The 24,704-nt window shown below is 43.1% G+C and overlaps 1 protein-coding gene across 11 annotated transcripts in view; it reads right to left on the bottom strand.

The window, feature by feature from the left end:
- The window catches only part of myrf (myelin regulatory factor), a 272,972-nt gene that overhangs the window by 67,095 nt on the left and 181,173 nt on the right, over positions 1-24,704 (bottom strand). For 7 of the 11 annotated variants that reach the window (XR_013577569.1, XM_078549049.1, XM_078549050.1 and 4 more), the window contains 3 exons: positions 14,258-14,528; positions 13,652-13,752; positions 7,012-7,135 (listed from right to left, as the gene is read on the bottom strand). Coding sequence is in view for 10 of the 11 variants with exons in the window: in XM_078549049.1 (XP_078405175.1) it covers positions 7,012-7,135; positions 13,652-13,752; positions 14,258-14,528 (496 nt within the window). In the remaining variant the exon portion in view is untranslated. Of the gene's footprint in view, positions 1-7,011; positions 7,136-13,651; positions 13,753-14,257; positions 14,529-23,120; positions 23,238-24,704 lie in introns of those variants that run through there. The other 4 variants (XM_078549051.1, XM_078549059.1, XM_078549056.1 and 1 more) reach the window with 2 other exon arrangements.

Below are 24,704 nucleotides of genomic sequence, written 5' to 3'. Positions count from 1 at the left end.
CCACAAATTAACTACCCCCTGAGAGAAGAAATTCCTCCTCACTTCTGTTTTAAATGTGCGCCCCCTTACTCTGAGAATTTGCCCTCTGGTCCAAGACTCTCCCACAAGGGAAAACAACCTCTATGCATGTACCCTGTAAAGCCCCCTAAGAATCTTATGTGTTTCAACAAGGTCGCCTCTCATTCTTCTAAACTCCAATGAGTACAGGCCCAACCTACTCAACCTCTCCTCATAAGAAAATCCCTCCATACCCGGGATCAGCCTAGTGAACCTTCTCTGGACTGCCCCCAATGCCAGTACATCTTCTGTGGTTCTATTTGTCAAACTCAAGAAAACCTGTCTTATTTGTTCTCTGATGATCATAGCATGTAAATTGCAAGTATATAATTTTCAATCAAAAAAACTTGCGGTCAAATGAAGAAGGGCAAAGAGGGGAGCCATTCGACCCCACCTCACCTGGTCATAACTTTCTTCTCTCACTCTTTCTCACCTGCAAGTATCCCAGTTTACACATTCCTTCTTCCATTGTCATTGCATTGTCTCCTACTTTAACCCATTCTTCCCAAAACTGAAAATCCCCCTCTCTGTCAGTCTTCTCCTTCTCCTCTTTTAAAACCTAAGCTGGGTTTTCCATAGCCATTTCTTCCTGATTTACCCCCTCATGTGTCCTGATCTTTTCAATCTTGGTGGTATTGTGTGCTGTGAGCTTTGACCCTTCAAGTGGGCTTCTCAGATAATCTTCACATTCATATGCAGGCAAAGCTCAATGTCCACCCAGGAGAGAGTATTAGATTTATTGTAGAAATGAATGCTAACTTTACAATAAAATAGGCTTTTGACCTTTATAAAGCAGAATGATTATTTCTGACCAAAGTCAGTAACTGGGCAGGATCTAATTCCATTTTCTTGTTGAACATGAAGACCCTGTAACTGAGAGGAGCTTTGTGGATCAGCAACTCTCAGTCTATATAGTCATTATTCTGAAGATATCCAGTTTTACTGTGCGATCAAAACAACATGTGGAGATCAAAAGTGGTTTGTAGCAACACTCAATGATATATTGGGTCACAGAAAATTGTACAAGCTTTGAGATTGCCTTTGTGTGGTTTCACAATAAATAGCTGCAATAGAAACAACATGATGCCATTTATTTTGTCCTGTGCAATTTTATAGTACTCTGTACTAGAACATGTTAATGCACTAAAGCAAAATAGTGCAACATAACCAAATTGTTTTTTTGACAGAACCAATTTTTCCAAAATATATACTTGCGAAGTTCACCACCTTTAAAATAAAGAGGTACAATATGGGAACTGTCAGGCCCAACACTTAGGGACTTGTATTGGAGCATGACATGATGAGATAAACCTCTGAAGAATAGCTCACTTCAACACTACACACACCAAAACAGGATACACAGCCCATCATTTCCATGCAGTCTGACTGAATAATCAGTTCCATTGCTGGGCAGGCAAATGAGTGTATTAACTCATTCCTAGATTAATACTAAGTATAAACCCCAGACAAGCATTACAGAGACCATCACATATATGGGATTGCATTATAGGCTGGAAGTTAATCATAGGATTCAAATAGTTTATATGTATGTGCATATATATACATATATATTTTTACATATATATCGAGGATACATTTTTGGAGGCCTCAGTTGGGATCAGAGAAGGGAGGGCTAAATTAGTTTAAAAAACTGCAAAAGCAAATGGAGGTGAAGTGGATCCCTGGAAGGTCAGTTCATTAATGATGTAGAAATATTTGACAGTTCTGTCGAGAGTGGCACTGCACCCACAAAAATGCAAGGAATGTTCCTACAGCAAGTTCACAACCAGTTGCTAGGAAACCAACCCCAATATTCCCCAGACCAGCCAAGAAACCACAACTCCAATGGGAATGTTTAAGCTCACATTGAACCACACGTCAGCTATACAGACAGCACTGAGCATGTGTTCTCTGTCAATCAGCAGCATTTAGAACAGACTGCCAACCAAAAAGAAAATTACAGCTAAGTCACCAGACAGTTCCTCAAACAGGCCACATACAACACCACCAGACAGCCAGGAGTTCACATGCAGCCATTTGTCATGTAGTCACTCTACAGAAAAACTCAGAGAGTACCTTCTTGTTCATTCCTCTTTTTCTCGCTTTCGCTCTCTCTCTCTCATTTTTAACCTGTTTAAATACCAGCTGCAGCTTTCAACCCTCAGCTGATGTACTTTTCAAATTCTCCCTGTTCCAAGCCGGATTAGATTACCTTTTGCAGTTAATTTATTAGACATCACTAAGTTTGTGTTCGAGTTACTCAGGTCCTGTAGCAGCTTGTGTCAACTCCTGCACATGTAGTACACAACAGGTATAAGGGAACAGTTCAGTTCACCCCTGCCTCATACTGTATGGCTCATGTGCGCCTTAATGTTAGTTCTTGCATGTGAACAGTACAAGTGATAAAACAGAGGCCAGTGATGCATCTGTCTGCCCTAAGTATTCATTTGGCCCCTGCAGCTCCATTCAGTTTGCTGACAGAATCATGTATACCAGCACAGTGCAACCACAGCACAGAAAGCTGTGAATTCTGGTTAAAAATTCTTTCTCCATCAGGACTTTGTCAAACTTCATCTCTCACTGAGTGTTTGTAGAGGAAAGGGTGATGGGATTTAAACCACATACTGCAGCCCCCATGTCCCATGTGTAATGCACATTAATAAACGGGTATGACAGCAACAAGGAGCAGCTGTGTGGAAACTCCGAGTAGCAACCTCAACAAAATCAGCGAGCAGTCAGTCATCACTATGCTGATCTATAAAAGGTTTAGGATGAGGAATGCACATGCTGAGCAAAAGAAAAAGGGGAAGGACAGTGAAAGGTGTGAAGAGAAATTTAAGAAGGGGAGAGAGAAAATAAAGGAAAAAAGAAGAAAGGGTGGAAAAGAGAAAGGGAGGTCACTGCACTCAGTGCCTGATTGAGGGACCTGTCATTGGGGTTAGGGGGGGGATGGGGGGGGAGGAGGCTGGGGGTGGGTGGTGGGGGGATATTCTGCTGAAAGCCACCTCCCTGCCCTAGTTGCCAACCACCCCCTCCCTCTGGCTGGCAACCCCTCACCCCACAACCCACTCTCACTCACCTGTGGCCTGTGTCCCTTGGCAATCCTAGACCTCTCACTGGGTGTATTACCAGCAGCTGCCACCACTCCCAGTGGCACACCAGCAATGGAAAACTGCCAGTGTCTGATTGTCCAGCAGCACGCGGGGCTTGGTAGGCAGGCAGGGGGACTCCTACCCCAGGGTCCAGGGTCCTAAATCCTAGTGATGGTCCAACACTTGCCAATTAAGTGACTTTCGGGCCCCTAATTCCATCAGCCTTCCCCAACAAAGGTGATGCAGGACTCGATCCCACTGGTTCTCCGACCAGCAGGTGAGACCCCCATTGCCAGAATTAAATTCCACCCATGGTGTGGGTTGGAATACACGCAGCCGAGGCTGTGTGCAATCTGGTTTAGTCTGAGACTGTGAATGGCTTTTGGTCTTCCCAGCCTAATAAGTAGTGATGTCACCAAGTGGCAGAATGTGGGTGACAAAGAGGTGTGGTCATTGATAGGTCCTTGGGGGACCCCACGGCTGACAGTGTGGGGGTAGGGAGAGAAACAATATTCGACATACTCTGACTGTGATCAGACAGGTAAGAGTGCAAGCAAGCTGAACAATGGAGATAGTTATCAGTGGAAGTGAAGAAGGAGGAGGCGGAGAATGAAGCAAAAACAATACCCAGGTTTGGCAGACAAGCGCAGCGGTAACCTTGGCAGCAATTGGTAGGAGCAGGAGATGATGAAACAAGAGCAACTTGTGGCTCAATTAAAACTTGCAACAAACAAACTGAACAACTGAACAGTCTCCATTAATGACATTATCTGAACCATGCAATTAGATCTGTCTCTAACTGACCTGTGGATATTCCTGACTATCCATTAAGGTATATATAAATCATTGAAACTCTTCTTTGCAATTTTAAACAACCCAATTAAGACATGTGACCCCTTTAATGTGTTGATTTGAAGAGACATTGTCTTTGGGAACATGTTTGGGATCTTTATTTCTGCTTGAAGAAGGAAAAGAATCAGGCTAGCTTTGTATCATTTTTCTCACTTTGATGGCATCTACAAGTGGTGTAATGATATGTTTCCAAAGCAATTTACGTCACGATACTGTCCTCAAACACCGGAAAGAGCTTTTAGCAAACATTTTAATATAGCTGGATAAATTAATCATTATGATTAATATTATCAGTTGCTAGCAATAAGCACTGTCAGAATTGCATTGCATAGTATCTCTTCACAATTGTTCACACTAAAACATTGGACAATCAACAAGAAATTAATCCCCACCAACACCCCCCCCACCCCAATTTGTTCTAACAAACCCTCAGGAATTTAAGGAGTTGTAGGGAGGAACAACTCCTTAGGCTCTGCTGATCGCTGGGTGCCTGTGTCTTTTCATCCATCATTCCCAGACATTATTGTCTCCAGGTTTCTGAGAACTTCCTGACATAATCCTGGGGCCGCTTTACATTTTGCTCATTTTTAAATTTTTTGCTCAAAAACATGCTTAGGAATGAAATAATTTATTTTCCACTCGATGTCAGCATCAAGACTCCCCGCTCATGTTCATTTAAGAATTGGGTGGAAAATGAACTTCCCTTTACACTAAGCCCTCAAATATTCTTGGGTTAGCCAAACAATGTGCCAATGTGAAATGCTTCTATTTCTCACACCAACTATCCTGTGGCATCTGTCATAATGGGACTGAATCTTCTGGCTGGTGTGCGGGTGGCGGAGCCCGCACGCCAGCGCGTAAAATGTCGCACGAACGTCCTGACGTTAGCGTGCGGCATCGCGATATTTCGGTCGGCGGATGCGCTATGCAGCGGGGCGCGCGCTCGCCATTAATTAAAAGCCTCATTAAGGCCCTTAACTTGCCAATTGTCAACGATTTTGAGGGGCCCGTGCGAACTTCGACTCGGCGCACAGGCCCAACGGGCAGGTGATTTTTTACAAACCTCATCCAGTGGCAGGATGAGGTTTGATAGCGGTTTTAAAAACATTTAATAAAGTTTTTGTTTATTTTGTGTGACATTTTCACATGAGGGGGACATGTTAATGAATTTTTTATTGTTCTATTTTTTATATTTGTCAGCCTTTCAGTGCATGCGTGCGAAAGAGCGCACTCTGACAGTTGGGGAATCCCCCCACCCCCTGCACAGGAAGCGCAAAGCGCTTCCCGTTGGGTGGCTGGCTGGGCGGGCCTTAATTGGCCCGCCCACTTAAAATGGCGGCGGGGCCCGTTTTGGTGGCAGCGATTGGCTGCCCGCCTGCCACCCATCAAGGGCAAAATTCTGCCCATAGAATACCAATCTGGTGTCAATTATTGCTGAGTTAACAGCAAGTGTTGTTCAGTGCCAGAAGCATCAGGTTTGAGACTGCCCAATTTCATTTCACATTACCCTGTTACAGTCAATGGTGAAAGGAGAATTCAACTCCATAATTCTGGGCTGAAATTGAACCTTGGTCCCAGAGCCCATGGGATCCAAAGCAATTTGGCAAATTGGATCCAGAATTGGCTGTGTGGCAGGAAGCAGAGGGTGATGGTCGAGGGGTGTTTTTGTGACTGGATGCCTGTGTCCAGTGGGGTTCCACAGGGATTGGTGTTGGGTCCCTTGCTGTTTGTGGTATATATAAACGATTTTGACTTGAATGTAGGAGAGTTGATCAGTAAGTTCGCGGATGACATGAAAATTGGTGGGGTGGTAAATAGTGTGGAGGATAGCCTTAGATTACAGGAGGATATAGACAGGCTGATCAGATGGGCTGATCAGTGGCAAATGGAATTTAATCCGGATAAGTGTGAGGTGATGCACTTGGGCCGGACAAACAAAGCACGGAAATACACGATGAATGGTAGGACCCTGGGAAGTACCGAGGATCAGAGGGATCTTGGTGTGCATGTCCACCGGCCCTTTAAGGTAGCAGGACAGGTAGATACGGTGATTAAGAAGGCATATGGGATACTTGCCTTTGTTAGCCAAGGCATAGAATATAAGAACAGGGAGGTTATGCTGGAACTGTATAAAACGATGGTTAGGCCACAGCTAGAGTGTTGCATGCAGTTCTGGAATCCGCATTATAGGAAGGATGTGATTGCACCAGAGAGAGTGCAGAGGAGAGTTTTAGTTATGAGGAGAGATTGGATAGACTGGGGTTATTTTCCCTGGAGCAGAGGAGATTGCGGGAAGACATGATTGAGGCGTATAAAATTATGAGGGCCATAGATAGGGTAGACAGGAAGGAACTTTTCCCCTCGGTGGAGGAATCAATAACTAGGGAGCATAGATTTAGGGTAAGGGGCAGGAGGTTTAGTGGGGATGTGAGGAAGAACTTTTTCACCCAGAGGGTGGTGGGAATCGGGAATTCTGCCTGAAAGGGTGGTAGAGGCAGAAACCCTCATAACATTTAAGAAGTATTTGGATGTGCACTTGCGATGCCATGGCATACAAGGCTATGGGCCTAGTGCTGGAAAATGGGATTAGAATAGTTAGATACTTGTTTGACTGGCACAGACTCAATGGGCCGAAGGACCTTTTTCTGTGCTGTAGACCTCTATGACTCCATCACTCTAGGTGAAAGGTTAATATCTAAACTGTCATTCTTTATTTTCTGTTCAAATTTAGATTTCAAAGAAAGGTGACAATTTTTTCACTCTGCGGGATTATAACGTGTGTTGGTGCATTGGTTTCCTCAGTGGCAACTATGAAGTTGCTTGGCAACATTCACTTAAAACTTGGCTGAAATCTTCTTCTAAATTCCTGAAGCACAGACAATATTGTGACAATGGAACATAAAATGGAGATTGAGAGCAGAAGGTCTCTCCCTAATTCTGGACTGACACCCACTATGTGAATAGCTGCAATGGAGTTACATTGGAGAAGCTCACACTGGCTGTTACTTACAAATCTTTGCAGTTGACGTCACACAGAGTGGTCCACTTGTTCTGCTGGTGTGGCTGCCATTTTATGCACTGGTAGTTAGGGTCCAGGTAGGAGCCATTCAGACTGTCGTTGTCCTGCATCAACCCTGAAATAAGATGGGTAAGTAAGAGGCTTGATATCACAATAGATCAGGATAAAATGTTTCTGTCAATGGCTGAAATCTGTTCCCCTGAAATGACAGTTTCCAAGGTTTAACATTTCAGAGAACCTCCAGTGCGACTGCCTTTTCTGACAATAGAGGTTTGTTCCCCCCAGATTTCTTGAAGCTGGGATATGATTCCATAGGTGTTAGACACCCTTTGGTGTCTTTTCCAATCAGCCATTCTTCGTGTGTGAGCCCAGACAGTGAGACATGAATGTTCTCGGTTGGTCCATTAACAGTAGGGTTGTTCTAACACCTTCCAAGGTAACTGTGCCACTAACTAACTGCCATTGATTCTCAGAACCCTTGTTATCCAGGGCAGAGCACTAGGGCCCCAATAAAGGCTGCAACTAGCAGCATGAAAAAGATGGTAGAAGGAGTAACAGCTTTGGGAGAGCTGGGATCCTCCAGAATTTTTTATAAAACAGTGGAGGTGCTGCTGGCAAAAGGGAGTTCTAGGAGTGATAGTCTGATGGACACTGAGACTAGGAGGCCTCACAAAGAACGGGTGTTGGCTGTATAGAGGAAGGTAGCAGAGGTAGTGGGTATAACCTTCAACATCCTAAGAACTGCTGATGATGCAGAAGGAGATTCAGTGACCTCAGAAGAATGGCCAAGATAAGTCAAGGCTCTGGTGCCAATACATATCCTCCACCATTCATACAGCTTTTGTCACCTCTTTACCTATCATATCCTTTCTCTCTCAGCACTTAGGTGTCAGGGCAACTGCTCCAAACACTCATGTATCTTCTTTGCAAAACCAATCTCTTAACTCTCTGTCCCTGCCGCAAGGACATCTGCTAGTTTTCAAGGACACTTATTTTAAAGGAACCATGAGTTTTCCTGTAACCAGGCAAACTGCACCTCTCATAATAATGGCCTGACCTCTTCTAGGGCAAGTCCCCATGACACTCTGAGGTTTGTAACATCCTTCCAAAGGAAAGAAAGGACACACAATCAACACAGAAGGACAATCAGAGGAAAATCATCTAGTATCCAGGAGGAGGGGAGGCATTTACACAAGAGAACCTGTGGGAGAGAAAAAGGTTGATAAGTGTAATCCTAAATTATCTTATTGAAGTTGGTTTTAAATTGTGTTTGCTAGAAAAATGCCAGGGAGAAACAAAATGGCAGCATGTCCAAATATAGGCTAACTGGGCTATAGTGTCACCGACTGGCAAGGTAAATGGTGTCATAGTCACATTAATGTTATATAGAGTTGGGGTGTATAAAGATCTGTCTCAAGAGTAGTTGAAGTCAGAACAAATGATCAGATAGGATTAACACATGGTTGCCTGATCTCCAAAGGATTGGGCAAAATATTGACCATTTGTACTTAGTGCCTTGTTACCATGGGTGAATTGAAAACATATCTTAAGTGTATTTAGTCATGGGATGTGGGTGTCATTGGAAGCATTCATTGTTCGTTCCTAATTGCTCTTGAGTAGGTGGTGGTAAGCTGCTTTTTTGAACTGCTGCAATCCATGTAGTGAAGCTACTCCAACAATGATGTTAGGTGGGGAGCTCCAAAATGTTGATCCAGTGATATTATAGGAACAGGAATATATGTCTAAGTTAGGACAGTAAGTGATCTGGAAGGTAACTCGGAGGTGATGGTGTTCTCACATGCTCTTGCTGAGCTTGTTCTTCCTTGTGGTTCATCTTGGGTTCAGGAGCTGCTGCTGAAGAAGTTTTTGTGAGTTGCTGCAATACATCTTGTGAATGGTACACACTGCAGCTACAATGTGACAGTGAGGGAGGCAGTGAATGTTTGAGATGGCTGATAGAGTGTAGATCAAGAGGGCTGCTTTGTCCTGGATGATGTTGGTACTGCACTCAACAAGGTAGCTGGAGAATTTTTCATCACACTCCTGACCTGTGCCAGGCGTAGAGTGAACAAGCTTTGGAGAGTCAGGAGATGAGCCACTCTCCACAAAATATCCAGTCTCTGACCTGCTCTTTTAGCCACAATACTTATATGGCTGGTCCAGTTAAGTTTCTGGTCAATGGTGATACCAAGGATGTTAATGATTGAGAATTTATATGATGTTAATGTATTTGAATGTCAAAGGGAGGTGGTTAGACTCTCTCTTGGTGGAGATGATCATTGTTTGCAGTGGCGTAGCATAAATGTTACTTGCCACTGATCAGCCCAAGCTCGGATGTTGTCCAGGTCCTGCTTCATTAGCCAAGAAATTATAAATGGAACTGAACACAGAACTGATTACTGCCATATTGGTTGTCTTGTCGAAGTGATCTACATCAAGTCTGAGAAAGGCTCATTATGTGCAGCAACAGTTTCTTGTGCTTTCTTAAAGTATTTCAATGCCCTGAACACTGACATGCAATTTCTTCAAATGTTACAAGTTGCACAACTAACAAAGCTCTTATGCCTTTTACATCATACAGGATGCCTTGGAGGCAAAGGCCAGCTCAATAACTGCTCAGGCACTTTAATATCCACAGCTGCTGCCCCTTTATCCCCTGATCCATCCAATCCATCAAGGCCTTGCCTGTGCAAGTGCCAACACAGAGCAAGTACTCATCTGTGAACATTTATTTTGACAGTTGAATGTTGAAACACTGAACGCTAATGAAAATGAGGACCATGGAATTGTAGTATAAGGGGTTAATTCTAACTGTGTGACAGGTTAATAAGACAGTACACATCATCTCAATAAGTGATGTAATATCTCATGATCTTGCTCTCTCATATAGATGTCATGACAAGGAAGACACTGTAAGGTGTTTCTTGATAAAATTAATGTTTTCTTTACCTACAAGAATCTGTAAATATTCTGTTAACACAACAAGACCAAGAAAGGTTATGGAAGAAAATGAAAGATCATAGTGTAGGGGGTAACATATTAGCATGGATAGAAGATTGACTGGCTGGCAGAAAACAGAAGGTATGCATAAATGGGTTTTATTCTGACTGGCAGGATGTGATAAGTGGAGGGGTCTGTGCTGGGGTGTCAACTTTTTACAATTTACATCAATGACTTAGATGAGGGGAGCAAAGGCATGGTAGCTAAGTTTGTAGATGACACAAAGATAGGTAGGAAAGTAGGTTATGAAGAGGACATAAGAAGGTTGCAGACAGATATAAATAAGTTGAGTGAGTGGGCAAAAGACTGGCAGATGGAGTATAATGTGGGAAAATGTGAAGTTGTTCATTTTGGCAGGAAGAATAAAAAAATCAAAGTATTACTTAAATGGCGAATGGCTACAGAATTCCGAGTTGCAGAGGGATCTAAGTGTTCTAGTCCATGAGTTACAAGAAGTTAGTATACAGGTACAGCAAGTAATTAAGAAGGCTAATGGAATGCTATCCTTTATTATGAGAGGAATTGAACATAAAAGTAAGGATGTTATGCTTCAGTTATACAGGGCATCTTGAGACCGTATCTTGAATACTGTGTGCAGTTTTGGTCTTCTTATTTAGGGAGGAAGTAAATACATTGGAGAAAAGTTCTCTTTAGCCATCATTCATAAAGCTACAGGGGCCTGGAGGTATAGAGCTCAAGGTTATAGGATAGTAAATGCGTTGGAGCTCAGAGGATGTTTACTAGATTGATCTGAAGAAGGGTCGTATGGAATCGAAGCAACAACTCTGTTTCTCTCTCCAGAGATGCAGTCAGATCTGCTGAGTTTTTCCAGCATTTTCTGTTTTTGTTTCAGATTTCCAGCATCCGCAGTATTTTGCTTTTATCTTACTAGATTGATACCTGGAATGAGTGGGTTGTCTTATGAGGAAGGGTTGGACAGACTGGGCTTGTTTCCACTGGACTGAGAAGAGTGAGGGGTGATTTGATTGAAGTATACAAGATCCTGAACGGTCTCAGCACGGTGGAAAGGATATTCCCTCTTGTGGGAGAGTCCAGAACTAGGGACACTGTTTTAAAATTAGGGGTTGCCCTTTTAGGACAAAGATGAGGATTTTTTTTTCTCTTTGGACTCTCTTTGGAGCTCTTTGCTTCAGAAAGCAGTGCAGGCGGGGTCATTGAATACCCAAAGAGAAGGTGGAAGTATTGATACATTTATAACAATCTGTATAGACATGCAGAGAAGTGTGAATAAGGCAGCTTAAAGGAAGAACTAATCAGGTAAAGAAGGAAATGAGTGGGAAGAATACACTGTGTGCAAATGTTTCTCATCACCTGCAGGACACCTTAGGATCTGTGGCAGTCCAGGTGAAGGTGCCAGGAAAAGCTTCTGGAATGCCATCTACTCATGCTTCGATACATGCTTTGAGCAGAATAGCTTCACAGGGTTTACAAGATATAACTGGGACTATTCAATCTGCGACAATGCCAGTCAGAAGCATCTTTGTGCCCATACCCAGAGCCAGTTAGATGCAAATGTCACTGTCAATGGACCCACTTCCTGAAGGCCTCCTTACTACTGTAACCGCCAGGCTGATGGAAGTTGGTCCACCTGGGCCAACAGCTACCCTGACATGAGCCATCTCAGGTCTCTAAGGTAATCCTCCCAGCCACCTGCTGCTTAATCTCATGTAGCTCAAGGAGCACTACATAGGGCTAGCAGATTAGGAACAAGAGTAAGTAAGATAGCTAGTGCAAAGGGTAGCTACAATATTAAATGTCTGCGAATAGGGAGTGTGGATCCTCTGGTATGTTCTGGTGAATGGTATGGTTGAAAGTTATCACAACTTGATCAACATATGAGTTGTGAGTTCATTTCTGTGTCTACTTTCAGCTTTTGGCAGTTGGACAATACCAGGGAAATATAAACTTCTGACTTATGAAGGACTTGGCAGAAGTTTTGGATAGTGATGGTCTTCGTGTGAGTGTGTGGGAGCAAAACAGATAGGTATGAATGGATTTTATTTAACGAGTCACCTCTTAATTGTTCAAAGTTCTAGATGCTCATTCATACTTTCCTTCCTCTGGCAGCAAGCTTCCTTTCCACTTATTCTCCCCTTCCAACCTGCTGATGCAATGGGAATACTTAAGAAAGACCCTTCTAGTCTGTAGAGCCTGGTGAGTAAATGTGTATGTTTAGGGAAAAGGTAACATTGGTGTTGCCTTAGGATAAGAGCCTCCGATCTATCCTCTTCCATGTGTTCCTCCTCCTCCTCTTCATAATATCAGAATGATGCATTCCCATTTGGAAATCCAAGGTTAGAGTGGAAAACATTATTTTGAATAGAGCCGAATAAAAGTAGCAACAAAAGTCCTGACTTAACCTCCCAATGTACTAAAATGAACACTTTGTAGGCAAGGAAACATCCACAACACTGTCTCCTCAATATGCTATCTGCCTCAGGATTGCCACAGCAGCCCTTTACACGATTGATAATTATTGAGTTGCAGGGTGGGTGGGGCATGGCGGTGGGGAGAGGTTGGCGTAGAAATGGAAGGAATTGGTCAAGTCAAGCCTCATCTTCTTGACCTCATTTTATGAAGGTTCATCAAACTAACTCCTCGGATGGAGGGATTATACTATGAGGAAAGATTAAATAGACTGGGCCTTTATTCTCTGGAGTTTGGAAGAATGAGGGATGATCTCATTCAAACATACAAAATTGTTTCAGGGCTTGACATGGTAGTTGCAGGAAGAATGTTTCCCCTGGCTGAAGGGGTCTAGAAACGGGGGACATAGTCTCAGGGTAAGGGGAAGGCCATTTAGGACTGAGATGAGGAGGAATTTCTTCACTCAGAGCGTGGGGAATCTTTGGAATTCTCTGCCCCAGAGGGCTGTGGAGGCTTAGACATTGAGTATGTTCAAGGCTGAGATTGATAAATTTCTACATCTTAAAAACATCAAAGGATATGGGGTTACTGCAGGAAAATGGTGAGGAAGTGGAAGATCAGCCATGATCTCATTGAATGGTGGAGTGGGCTCCAAGGGCTGAATGGCCTACACCTGCTGCTATTTCTCATGTTCTTATATTCTTATTTTAATGTGGTGGACTAGGCTTGTGGTGGGCCTTAAAGGGAACTGTTGTTTTTTTTAAGAATGCATTTTCCTCCGTTTATCAGCTCAAATTCACCCCAAAATGGGGAATAGCGGAGAGGCGAATCTAGGCTGTGTCAGTAGGGCCATTACAGACAAACGTGTTCCGATCTTCATCCAACATCCTTCCTGCAAAAGTTTATTGGATAAGATTAACAGGAAGAATCCTGCCTGACTAGCTCCCTTCCTAGCCCATGAACACTTATCCCCTAACTGTGAGGAATCAACTGCAACCTTAGCTGACATTAGCTAGCGCAGCACTGATTGAACCTGAATCTGCTTCTTCTGTGGCTCAACACCACATTGGCCAATGCATTTAGCACTGAATTACTAGAGAAGCTCTACATCAGCACATTCAACGATAAAACATCAACATCTCCTCTTCCCTCAACTGAAAAATAAATATGTCAGGTAATTATTACTCTAAACTAGAGCTGAAGTCGTTAACAGCTGGAATGGAAACAAGGATGAGGCTCCTACCTGGCTCCTGCTTTATCATTCCATTCAGTATCTGAGTGTTTAAAGTATTTGGAGGAGAGTCTGAATGTTTCCGCTTCTTGGCTGGATGCACAGGAATACCACTGTAGAGACGAGATATCATTAAGGTCAAATGGCAGAAGGGTGTGGCTACGAGAGTGAGAGATAAATCAAAAGATATGTCTAAAGACAAATTTCATTCATGCGTTCTTATCAGAAAACTCTTCCTTACTGGGCCAAGAATTAATGATCATTAGCAACTCAGATGCTTCACAATATTCACTCCAAAGTCAGGACAAATAGGATGGATTTTACAAAAAAGTCAGGGCAGCTACCAAATTAGCTGCAGCAAAAATGCTAACAGCATATCAGTAATGTTATTTAACTGTTCAGTTCCCTTTTTTGCACTCGATGGGAACAAATACACTCAGACTGCAATCAGGAATAATAAATATTTGAAGTTTGAAGATTGTGAAGACTACTGTGTGTTGAGTGGTTGAAGAAAAAGAGTGGTTGGTCTCAGCAGCACACAAACACGCACACACACACGCACACACACGCACACACACACACATACCCCCACACACACACTCCTCAGCTGCATCTTACTCTGATCCATGATGTTGCAGAAGCTGGTGAAGCATTTGTGACTGCTGGGCTTGATGGAGCTCATTTGGAGATATTCCTGATACTGGATACTGGGGCATCATTGGCTCAGGCTTCATGTACATCTCCCGTGGCACATTGGGATAGTGGGTGTTGGGTGGCTGATGAGGGTGTGGTGGTTGGAGATGTGCTTGTGCAGGATGTTCCAGACGAGAAGGAGGCGTCATATGACATAAATGCTCAGGGGTCATAGTGCGAAGAAGATGAGACTCTGCTGAAAGAGATAAGCAAGTTTTAATGCTTTACGAATTTGTATACTTAAGCAACTTCCCTTCATACTATGTGTCATCGCATTGTGAATTTGTTTGCAACAGGTATAAGAATTGGACCTGCAAAATGACTGACAGTGTCCACATTGCTGTTACCCTGGGTGATTCTAAATGAGTAACAAACTTGTGAACATTAGAGCAAGTTAACCAAGGCCTGGATTTTCAGTCCTGAGCCGGGAGTGCAGTGTCAGGAAAATACCTGACTCTGCAAACCTAACTCGGGAGAAAGTGCCTCAAATGTTCTAATTTTCCATCCTGGGAGTGGGAGTGAGTGAATGTTAATAGGAATTGGGCCTGCCATTCTCAGAAACAGTATGGAGGCAGCCAGAGAGACTGTCGGGTGCAGTGGTGGGCTGTGTGAAAGGCCACCCTTGGTGCTCCAGCACTTGTAAGAAAAAGATTAAAACAGACAAAAGTCTCTAGCCCTCACCCTCCCCCACACTCACTATGCCTCATCCATGTCAACTCATGCCACCTCATGCCCCTCTACCCATGCCCATGGACTCTCACACCCTCCATGCCAACCTATGCCCCTCTACTCACCCCTCTATGGCCCCATTTACCCTCCATGAAAACCTAAGCCCCTGTACCCAACCAATCACCTCCTTTACCTTCCATGCCAACCTATGCCACTCTACCCACCCAAGGTCCTTAACAGCCCCTATGCCAACTTAAGGCTAACTCATGCCAACCCATGCCCTCCCACCCACCCTTTGCTCATACAGCCTTTATGCCAACTCATCCAGTATCCACCCTGGGCATACCTCAAGACCCTTGCAGAGATTAGAAAAAATAAAGTTCTAAGTATCTATTGATGACTTCACTATTTAACGAAGACAATTTCATTGATTAAAAACTCATTCACTACATTTAAATTATTTCAATCACTTAACCCCTTATAAAAACAAACATTTCCTTCAAATATTTAGTCACTTATAAAAACAAGCATTTGTATCCATAGCCCCACATCAAAGACTTTATAACCACTTGGAGCTGTCAATCAAACTGTGAAGTAACAGGCACTCCATTGTGATAATAATAGGTTGTGAAATCAGTCATGCATAATCCTATAATGATAACCCTCAGGCTTATGTCAATAGCCAGAGAGAAATAGCAAGCATTTATTTTATTAAACTGCAGGCTTTTTAAATTTTAAGGTCAGGAGATTTAAATGCATATACAGCTTGACAGTTCCAATGCATTTATCCACATTTTACACACACTCATGTCTAATTTTAACAATCCCAAAGAGCACTTGACCTCTCCCAAAGGACACTTGACCAAATGGGATTTGGCCTCTCCCAAAGGTGTCCCTGTACCTGTCCAAAAGGGTCCCTTACCTCTCCAAAAGGTTACTCTGCCTCTCCAAAGAACACAAGTAAGCTTAGATCTTCTCCTGAAAAGTGTAAAGCCCACAAATTGCACTCTGGACATCCCACTAATGAAAATTGGATCTGTTTGAAGGCAGTTGCACTTTTACATGTGCAACTGCCCTCGTGAACCACGGATGTGCAAACTACAACCCGCACCTGTTCCCCTCCCTGGTGAAAATGGTGGGTGCCAGGTTCAGGGGCAGGAGTTCCAGAATGGGGCACCGGTCCCATTTTGGCTAAGTGGGTGACCCTTTCCATCCCCGTGAAAGTTCAGGCCCAAGCCTTGACCAGCTTATACAATGCAACTCTCTTCCAGCACATGGACGCAACCCTCTTTCCTATTAATCAATTCCAATCATATCCAAAGATTCTTTTGGAGACTAGGTACATTGGCTCCAATTAGTTTCTCTATAAAGTTTTATTGTCTTGTCAATTTTCTCCCCTCTGACTGGAAGGGTGCTGATTCCTTGGTTTCATAGGAGCTAGAGTCCTCCAATCCTCAGGTGTGAGCCTAGACTCTGAATGTTGCTGAATTAGTTGGGGTGGGGGGGGGGGGGCGTGGAGATAGATGCACAGAAATTGCAATACATTCAGGCCTAACCCAAACTTCATCCACAAATGCATACTTTGTATCAAGGGCAATGGCACCAGTTATAGTATCCCACCAACCACCCTGGCTCAGATTAGTTAATCAGTCCAAACTGCAGATACAAGCAGGATTTGTATTTTAGTCTTTCCCCCCACTTCTCTCCTGAAGGTGCTGGCACATGTTGGCACATGATGCTTCACACATGTGACCATTCTTTAAGTCAGAGGATAGACAGTTAAGTGGTGGAAGTCTATTAAATCATAAAGGCCATCATAGCTGAACCTTGTCTTGTAGTCAGGTAAAGCTCTCACAGATACATTTACCAATCAGAATCACTATATACAGTGATCACGAATGAGAACCCCAACTGAGTTTCTCCTCTCTAACCCAGGGATGCTGAGGCCAACTTTAGAACCACAATGGTTGTCATGATAGAGATCAGTTAACTCACTAGAGTGGCAATCGAACCTGAGACCCAGGTCTATATGGTGTAGTATCATACCATTATTATTATTAGACAGTTATTCACCCAGTCACTGAGGGAACATTCTCAAAATGTTCACATGACTATTTCTGTGTAGCTTAAGCAGAGAAGCTCCAAAAGCAGTTCTACCTGAGATCAACTAAAGCCCACTGTCCAGTTGTGCTGGAACTCGTACTGAACATCCAGAGATGTTCAGCTGCAAGAAAGCAAATCCAAACTATTGTTTATCTTCATCAATCTACAGCATCTTTCCACACATGGAACATTATTGTTTCTCACGCTTAAGGGTCACTCTTGAAAATGATGTAGCATTCAGCACAGTAGATTGATGGAACCTGGGTTTGCATCTGATACTACTCACATGCTAAGCTCCTATTTTCAATTATGCCACTGTAGACAATTGTCAAGTGCTCATTTTACGTACGAGATAATGATGCGATAGCCCCATCCCTTGCTTTCCCTGACTGAACAAAACAAGGAGGAGGCACAGCACTGACTCCTAGCTCTATTAGGAGCCAACTGGGCTATGAGTGAAGCTCCAGAAACAACAGTGAGGAAGTAATCTGATGAAGGCTACAAGTAAGGGGGAAAGAAAGGTGTAGGAGTGGATTTTGGTGGGCGGGAACACTGAGATTGGGGGTTGCCACTAACAAAAGCACTGGCAGGAGTTTTCTCGGGGGCAGGTTTGTAATGGACAGAAAGGCACAGAAGATTGGAGTGGAAAAAAGAGAGCAGCAAGTGTTGGCAGGAAGGAACAAAAATGGAGGGAGATTAGGTGGTTGGTAGAGGAAATTGCAGTCACAGCAAGGTGGAGGGGGTGGAAGAAGAGGAGGATGGATTTCTTAAAGGGGTCTTCCCAGCAGTGACTTGGAGAAACCCATCCGATTTAAAACAGATACTGCTGAGTATTTATTTGAAATAGTATACTTTGTTTCACCATGTCACTGTCAGGAAAACGCTCTCAACAAGTTTCCACCACATCCTGATGTAACAAACCCCTCCCCACCATAACTGACCTCAAGCTTTGAGCCACAAATCATGGCGACATGGACAAAGTCAGCAGCTTACAGCTACAAGCCCAATTTTAGGAGCTTCAAGGTGGGAGCTGGTATAGAGAACAGTGTCAGAATGCCACCTATTGTAAGGTGCGGCTATGACGCCTTCGAGTTAAGTAAACAGCAGCATGACCTGCCTTGGAGGACTGAATCCAAGGTTAAGTAAAACAAATAAGTAACCTTGGTTATGACACAGAAATGACAGAGAAGCTGGATTGGCAGAAAAATAAAAGGAAAGATTTGCATTTATTTAAGATGGACACTATTGTGATAGAAGTTGGATGATAGAAAACAAAGTTGTTAAGTGATACCTGATAGGATATGTGCATCTATGCAAGGCTTTTAATATATTATTAGTAATTTGCATGTTGTGGGGTATTTTTATATACAAACTGGTGATGTAGTTAGCAGAGATACTTGCTCCAATGGGTGACTAGAGACTGTAACAACTGTGTGACAGGTGGCAAAGTAAAATCAAATAGAAAATGTTGATGTTGTGATTTAGAATGGTAAATGTTTTCAGGCATGGATCAAAAATCATAACTATAGAAAATAATGGCTCTCAACAGAAAGTGCATGTCCCATGTAAATATTTAGGCATTACTGCAATGCAAAATTGGATATTTAATCAGGGCGTCTGATGGGCAAACTTTTCTTTCCCATGTCTTTTTCATGTGATATCAATTAAATAAAAATGGCAGGTAGCTTTTTAATTTGCTTTCCAAACAAAACTGTGTTAGAGACTTCCCTTTTAATATTGACTATGATCTTAAAAAAAGGTGCTACAATCGCTCAGTTGTGTAACTGTCTTTTCGATGAGACGGTACACTGAGCTACCCTGCTCAGCTGGGTGTAAAATATCCTGTGGCACAATTTTGAAGAGCAGCAAGGAAGTTGTCACCATTTCCTGGCCAATACTTATCCTTCAAATCTACATCACAAAAGCAGATTGTCACATTGCTGTTTGTGAGAGTTTGCTGTGCACACATTGGCTGTTGTGTTTCCTACATTACGACAGTGACTACACTTCAAAAGAGATTAATTGGCTGTAAAGTGTTTTGAGATGTCGGTTCACTGTGAAAAGTGCTATATAAATGCAATTCTTTCTCTTTATACAAGTGAGAAGGTCTCTGGTTTAACCCAAGTTCTGTACTCGTCTGAGCTGAGCTGGTGCTTGGTTTCATTCACCCTGGAAGGGTGAGGAGGGAAAACAATCACTGAGAAACCTCCAGTTCAAGCGCTGAACAGATCCATGGGAGAGGAAAGCTCCCTTTAATTGATCTGTTCCCACAGGGTAGCTATCAACTGACCCCAGTGGAAAAGTGGATGTTGGTGAAGGACAGGAGTAAACCTGGCTGCGATGACCCCAGAATCCAAATGCCAATACCCACAAGTTGAGTTTCATACATGAAAGGTGACTATTTAGGTGGGGAACCAGAGGATGAAATCGTAAAGAGTTTGTTTATTCAGAAGAGGGAAAAATATATATTTCTAAAATCTTGGGTGACTATAAAACAGATTAAAATATGTTTTTGTATCTAATCCAAATGGGGAGGAGAAATGCAAGCAGTATCAGAAAGCTGGAGCACTTTGTGTGGAAATTGCTATGAGGTTTACAGTATCCCAAATTTTATTATGTTTGTTCTGGCTCTCTGCCAATTTAACGCAGGGAGTTTTTCCTTGACATTAGCACATTACAAAGTGTACTGTTTCTTATCATTCTGAATAACTCTCTCACTTTTAAAAACACAGTTTCTTAAACAAACAGTTGTTATAAATTGCCTCTCTAATCTGGATAACCCTCTTAAAAATACTCTTGCAACAAGTTCAGGGAATCAGTTCAGATTCTCAACATCTTTCTGAATTTTTTATTCTTTACCTTAGTGAATTCTGTGCATTACAATGAGTGTCATTCTGCTATGGAACAGAACTGGATGCCCAGTAGAAGTAAGTATCAAGCACTCCCAGGTCATATACAGCAGATGTGAAAAACCTATGGCATGGATAGGGCTAGAGTCTGGAACCCCAAAGTTTCAAACCCCCCCCCAAGAAAATTCATCCTGTTTGCACTCACACTTTAACCATGGGTTTGTCTAGTTTGTATTTTGTGGAACCCGATGTTCAAAAAGGACTTTTTTTTAGTGCAATTGCCTATGTTGCGGTTAAATGCTAAAGCAGAACACCAAGATCTACTAGCGTCTGCAACTTGTGATATAGAAAGGTTATTGAGAACATGGATCCAGGATCTCCCCCACCCCTGCCATGGCTCCATGCTACACACCTGTGGGGCTCCATGAAGATAAAAGATTGTCCATTCCTGAGGAACAGCACAGTTTACAATATGAGTAAAGATCCTCTACCTAACAATGTGCCTTTGCTCTATCTCTAATGCAGCAGAGTGACATTTTTATTTCCCCTACCTTTCCCGTAGTCCTTCTAGACATTATCTTCAAATTGGTGACAATCAATGGTAGCTTTGTGGCACAAGGAAGTGGTTTGAGACTTCCCAAACCCATGTGCAAGGAACAAAGGGCTAGAAATTTTGATGCCCTGATTTTTGGGTGCAGTGGTCAGAATTTGCCCACACTGGTTCTGATCAAGGTGAGCAGCACCTAAATTTGGTGCAGCAACTTCATTGCATAATTGCAGCTTGTCCTGTGATGCTTCCTTCTTCTTTGCACTGCCTCTGAACTCAGTAGGGGGGCAGGCATCAGGCCCTCAAGGATCACCCATAGAAGAGAATGGGAGCAGGTGGCCAGAAAGTCAATTCCTGGTATCTGGACCTGAGGATCTGGCAGCAATAGCATTTCCTACCCACTACATCCCCAGTCTCTCAATGCACAAGACGCCCCCATCACTCACCCAGCAGCCATCCCTGGCACTCAGGACTCATGCCTAACATTCAGATACTCCATTTCACCCCACACACCTACCAATGCTTTCAGCCTCACATCCACTTCCCAATGCCCCCACATGCCTCCAGCTATTGAACTATGGCAGGCACCCAAACACAGTGTTACACAATCACTGATATTCTGCCCTCTCCCCTGCAGTCAAGGTGGTGTATGATAGAAGGAAGCAGATACAGTGGGAGACAAGGATTCTGCAAGTCCTGAGCCCTATGGGGAAGATGGCTGCCAGCATCATGGGGTTGGCTGCAACAGAGCCCATGGCATCCAGTGTCTCTGAGAACATTGAGGAGGATGGTATGTTACTGCCTTGTGCCCCTTCTCAACTCCCAGCTCAACCACATCTTGATATCGGACATGATGAGCAAGATGCTGATGGTCTGACCATGGACCCTTCGCCTTCTGATTTCCTGCTTTCAGATACCCAAGAAGTGTTGCCTGTCCAGCCACAGCAGCCCAAGAAGGAAGACAGAGAGCAACAGCACAGCGCTGATGAAGAGGCCCTGCTACTTGATCTGACACTTTGAACCACCAGCTCAGGCACTGGCACTGCATGTTCCTTGGAGGCAAATACAGAATTGGTGTCATAACATGCAAAGTGTCTAAAAATATGATTATAGAGTAAGTAGCAGATTCCAAGGCTACCAACCCTTTCCCCGGTTGGTCTTAAATGGATTGGACTGGCTGATGCAGCAGTTAGACACTGGCCCTTCCTGTCTGGAAGTGAGTTCAAATCCAGTCCACACAGATGGAATTAAAGTCTCCTCTACCAGCTACCTGTAACACTGTGGGAAATGTGTTTGGGATAGCCTCAATCTAGCTGCTAGAGAGCTCAATGCTGAACCAAACTTCAACACAAATTGATGTCAACTGGACATTACTGTTGGTTGCAAGTTAAACATTCTGGTGCATTGAAATTAAGGTATGATGTTGGGGCAGTACAGACAAAGCTTTACCTGACCCTGACCTGGCCACAATCGATGGGCGATGTAGTGGGAGTTTTATTGTTCATTTAAGCACATGCAGAAATGGATGTCAGGGTGCATAGTTTGCTAGTGAGAGCAAAACTTGGGAACATTTCCCTACATTGATAGCTCTCACTTGATGAGTTCAGTATATACTAACACCCCTCACATCACCCCATATGCACATATACACCAATACAGTTGATACAGAGGTAACATTATAAGGTACAGTAGGATAGTTTTCCATTTCCAACACCAGCCGTCCTATAGCCTCTCTGAGTTGAAGAATTTGAACTCTTCCTAATCCATGGGAAAGCAGATAAAATGAAGGGTTTCTATGCTCACCAATTTCCTGGTTTAAGGGCTTTGATTTAGTGGCAGATAAGCTTCCTGCCAAATTCTGATGAAATCTCAATAAATAAATTAATATGTACATTTACATACAAATCAGGATTCATGACATACATGGGACCCTGATGTTAATCTGACCATCCCCTGAGTAGGGCATTGCCACAGCTGCCCTCGAAGGAAAGTTCTTAGCTGCCAGTCAGGCTTTCTGCTGTTCCTTCTCTTGGTTCCAATGGGTAGCCTTTTTTACTTTATTCTTTCATAGCATGTCACTAACATTTGTTGCCCATCTTAGTTGCTCTTGAACAGAGTGGCTTGCTCGGCCATTTCAGAGGGTAGTTAAGGGTCAATTACATTGCTGTGGATCTGGAGTCACATGTAAGCCAGGCTAAAGGACATTAGTGAACCAGATGGGTTTTTATGACAATTGCTGATAGTTTCATGGCCACCATTACTGAGACTAGCTTTATATTCCAGATTTATTAACTGCATTAAAATTCCATGAGCTTCCATGGTGGGATTTGAACCCATGTCCTCAGAGCATTAGACTGGGTCTCTAGTTACTAATCCAGTGACATTACCACTATACCACCACCCGCTTGGAGTCTCCATGCCTGATCTAGCATGGGCACAGTGAACAGCTGTCAAATGTATGCACAGCAAGCAGATCATGGTAATTTGATGCCAGTACTTCCATTTTGGAGCTCAATGCTCCAGCTAATGCCCTCTCTTAATCTTGGACAGTGGTATGTACATTCAGCATCAGGGAGGATTCCTCCACATGTGCTATTTAAAGGTATCATCATCTACTTACAGGTTGCTTGCTGGTTGATTTCTTCTTGCTGTTGCTTTGATTCTACAAGAATCACATAATTGTTACAGTGCAGAGTGAGGCTGTTCAGCCTGTAGTGTCTGCACTAGCTTTCTGAATGAGCAATTCAACTAGTGCCACCCTGCTGCCTTCTCCCCATAACTCTGCACATTCTTCTTTTTCAGAATAACAGTCTAATTCCCTTTTGAATGCCTCGATTGAACCTGCTTCCACCGCACCCTCAAGCAGTGCGTTCCAGAACTTAATCACTCGCTGCGTGGGAAAGTTTTCCTCATGTTGCTTTTGCTTCTCTTGCCAATTGCTTTAAATCTGTGCCCCCTCATTCTCAATCCTTTCATGAGTGGAAACAGTTTCTCCCTATCCAGTCCTTCCAGACCCCTCATGATTTTGAACACCTCTATAAAATCTCCTCTCAGCCTTCTTTTCTCTAAGAAAAACAGTCCCAAATTCTCCAATCTATCTTCATAACTGAAGTTCCTGGAACCATTCTCATGAATCTTTTCTGCACTCTCCCCAATACCTTCACATCTTTCCTAAAGTGCAGGGCCCAGAACTGGACACAATACTCCAGCTGAGGCCAAACTAGTGTCTGATACAAGTTCAACATAACCTTCGTGCTCTTGTACTCTATGCCCCTATTATAAAGCCCAGGATACTGTATGCTTTATTAACCACTCTCTGAACCTGTCCTGCCACCTTTAATAACTTATGCTCATATACACCCAGGTCCTGCTGCTTCTACACCTTCTTTAGAATTGTACGCTTTATTTTATACTGTCTTTCCATGTTCTTCCTACCAAAATGAATCACCTCACATTTCTCTGCATTGAGTTTCATCTGTCATCTGGTCCACCCATTCCACCAACTTACCTATGTTCTTTTAAAGTTCTACACTATCCTCTTCACAATTTACAATGCTTCCAAGTTTCGTATCATCTGCAAATTTTGAAATTGTGCCCTGTACACCAAGGTCTAGGTCATTAATATATATCAGGAGGAGCAAAGGTCCCAACACTGACTCCTGGGGACTCCACTACAAACCTTTCTCCGGCCAGAAATACATCCATCAACCACTACTGGCTGTTTCCTGTCACTCAGCCAATTTTGTATTCATGTTGCTACTGTCTATTATTCCATGAGTTATAACTTTGCTCACAAATCTTTTGTACAGCATTGTATCAAATGCCTTTTGGAAGAGTATGTACACCACAGCAACAGCATTGCCCTCATCAACCTTCCCTGCTTCCTCTTCACAAAACTCCAGCAAGTCAGTTAAACATGATTTTCCCCTAACAAATCTGTGCTTGCTTTACTTAATTAACCTGCATTTATCAATGTGACTATTAATTTTGCCCCAAATTATTGTTTCTAGAATTTTCCCTACCTTCAAAGTTAAACTGATGGGTCTGTAGTTACTGTGCGTATCTTTACATCCTGTTTTTGAACAAGGACGTAACATATGCAATTCCCTAGTCTCCCGAGTCTAAAAAAGACTGGAAAATCATGGCCAGTGCCTCCGCAATTTCCACTCTCACTTCCCTCAGTATCCTTGGATGCATCTCATTT

Source organism: Cetorhinus maximus, chromosome 9 (genome assembly GCF_964194155.1).
Source record: "Cetorhinus maximus chromosome 9, sCetMax3.hap1.1, whole genome shotgun sequence".
NCBI classification, from domain to species: Eukaryota; Metazoa; Chordata; class Chondrichthyes; order Lamniformes; family Cetorhinidae; genus Cetorhinus; species Cetorhinus maximus.
Note: the sequence above shows the minus strand (reverse complement) of the source record. Positions and strands in the feature narration are given on the sequence as shown.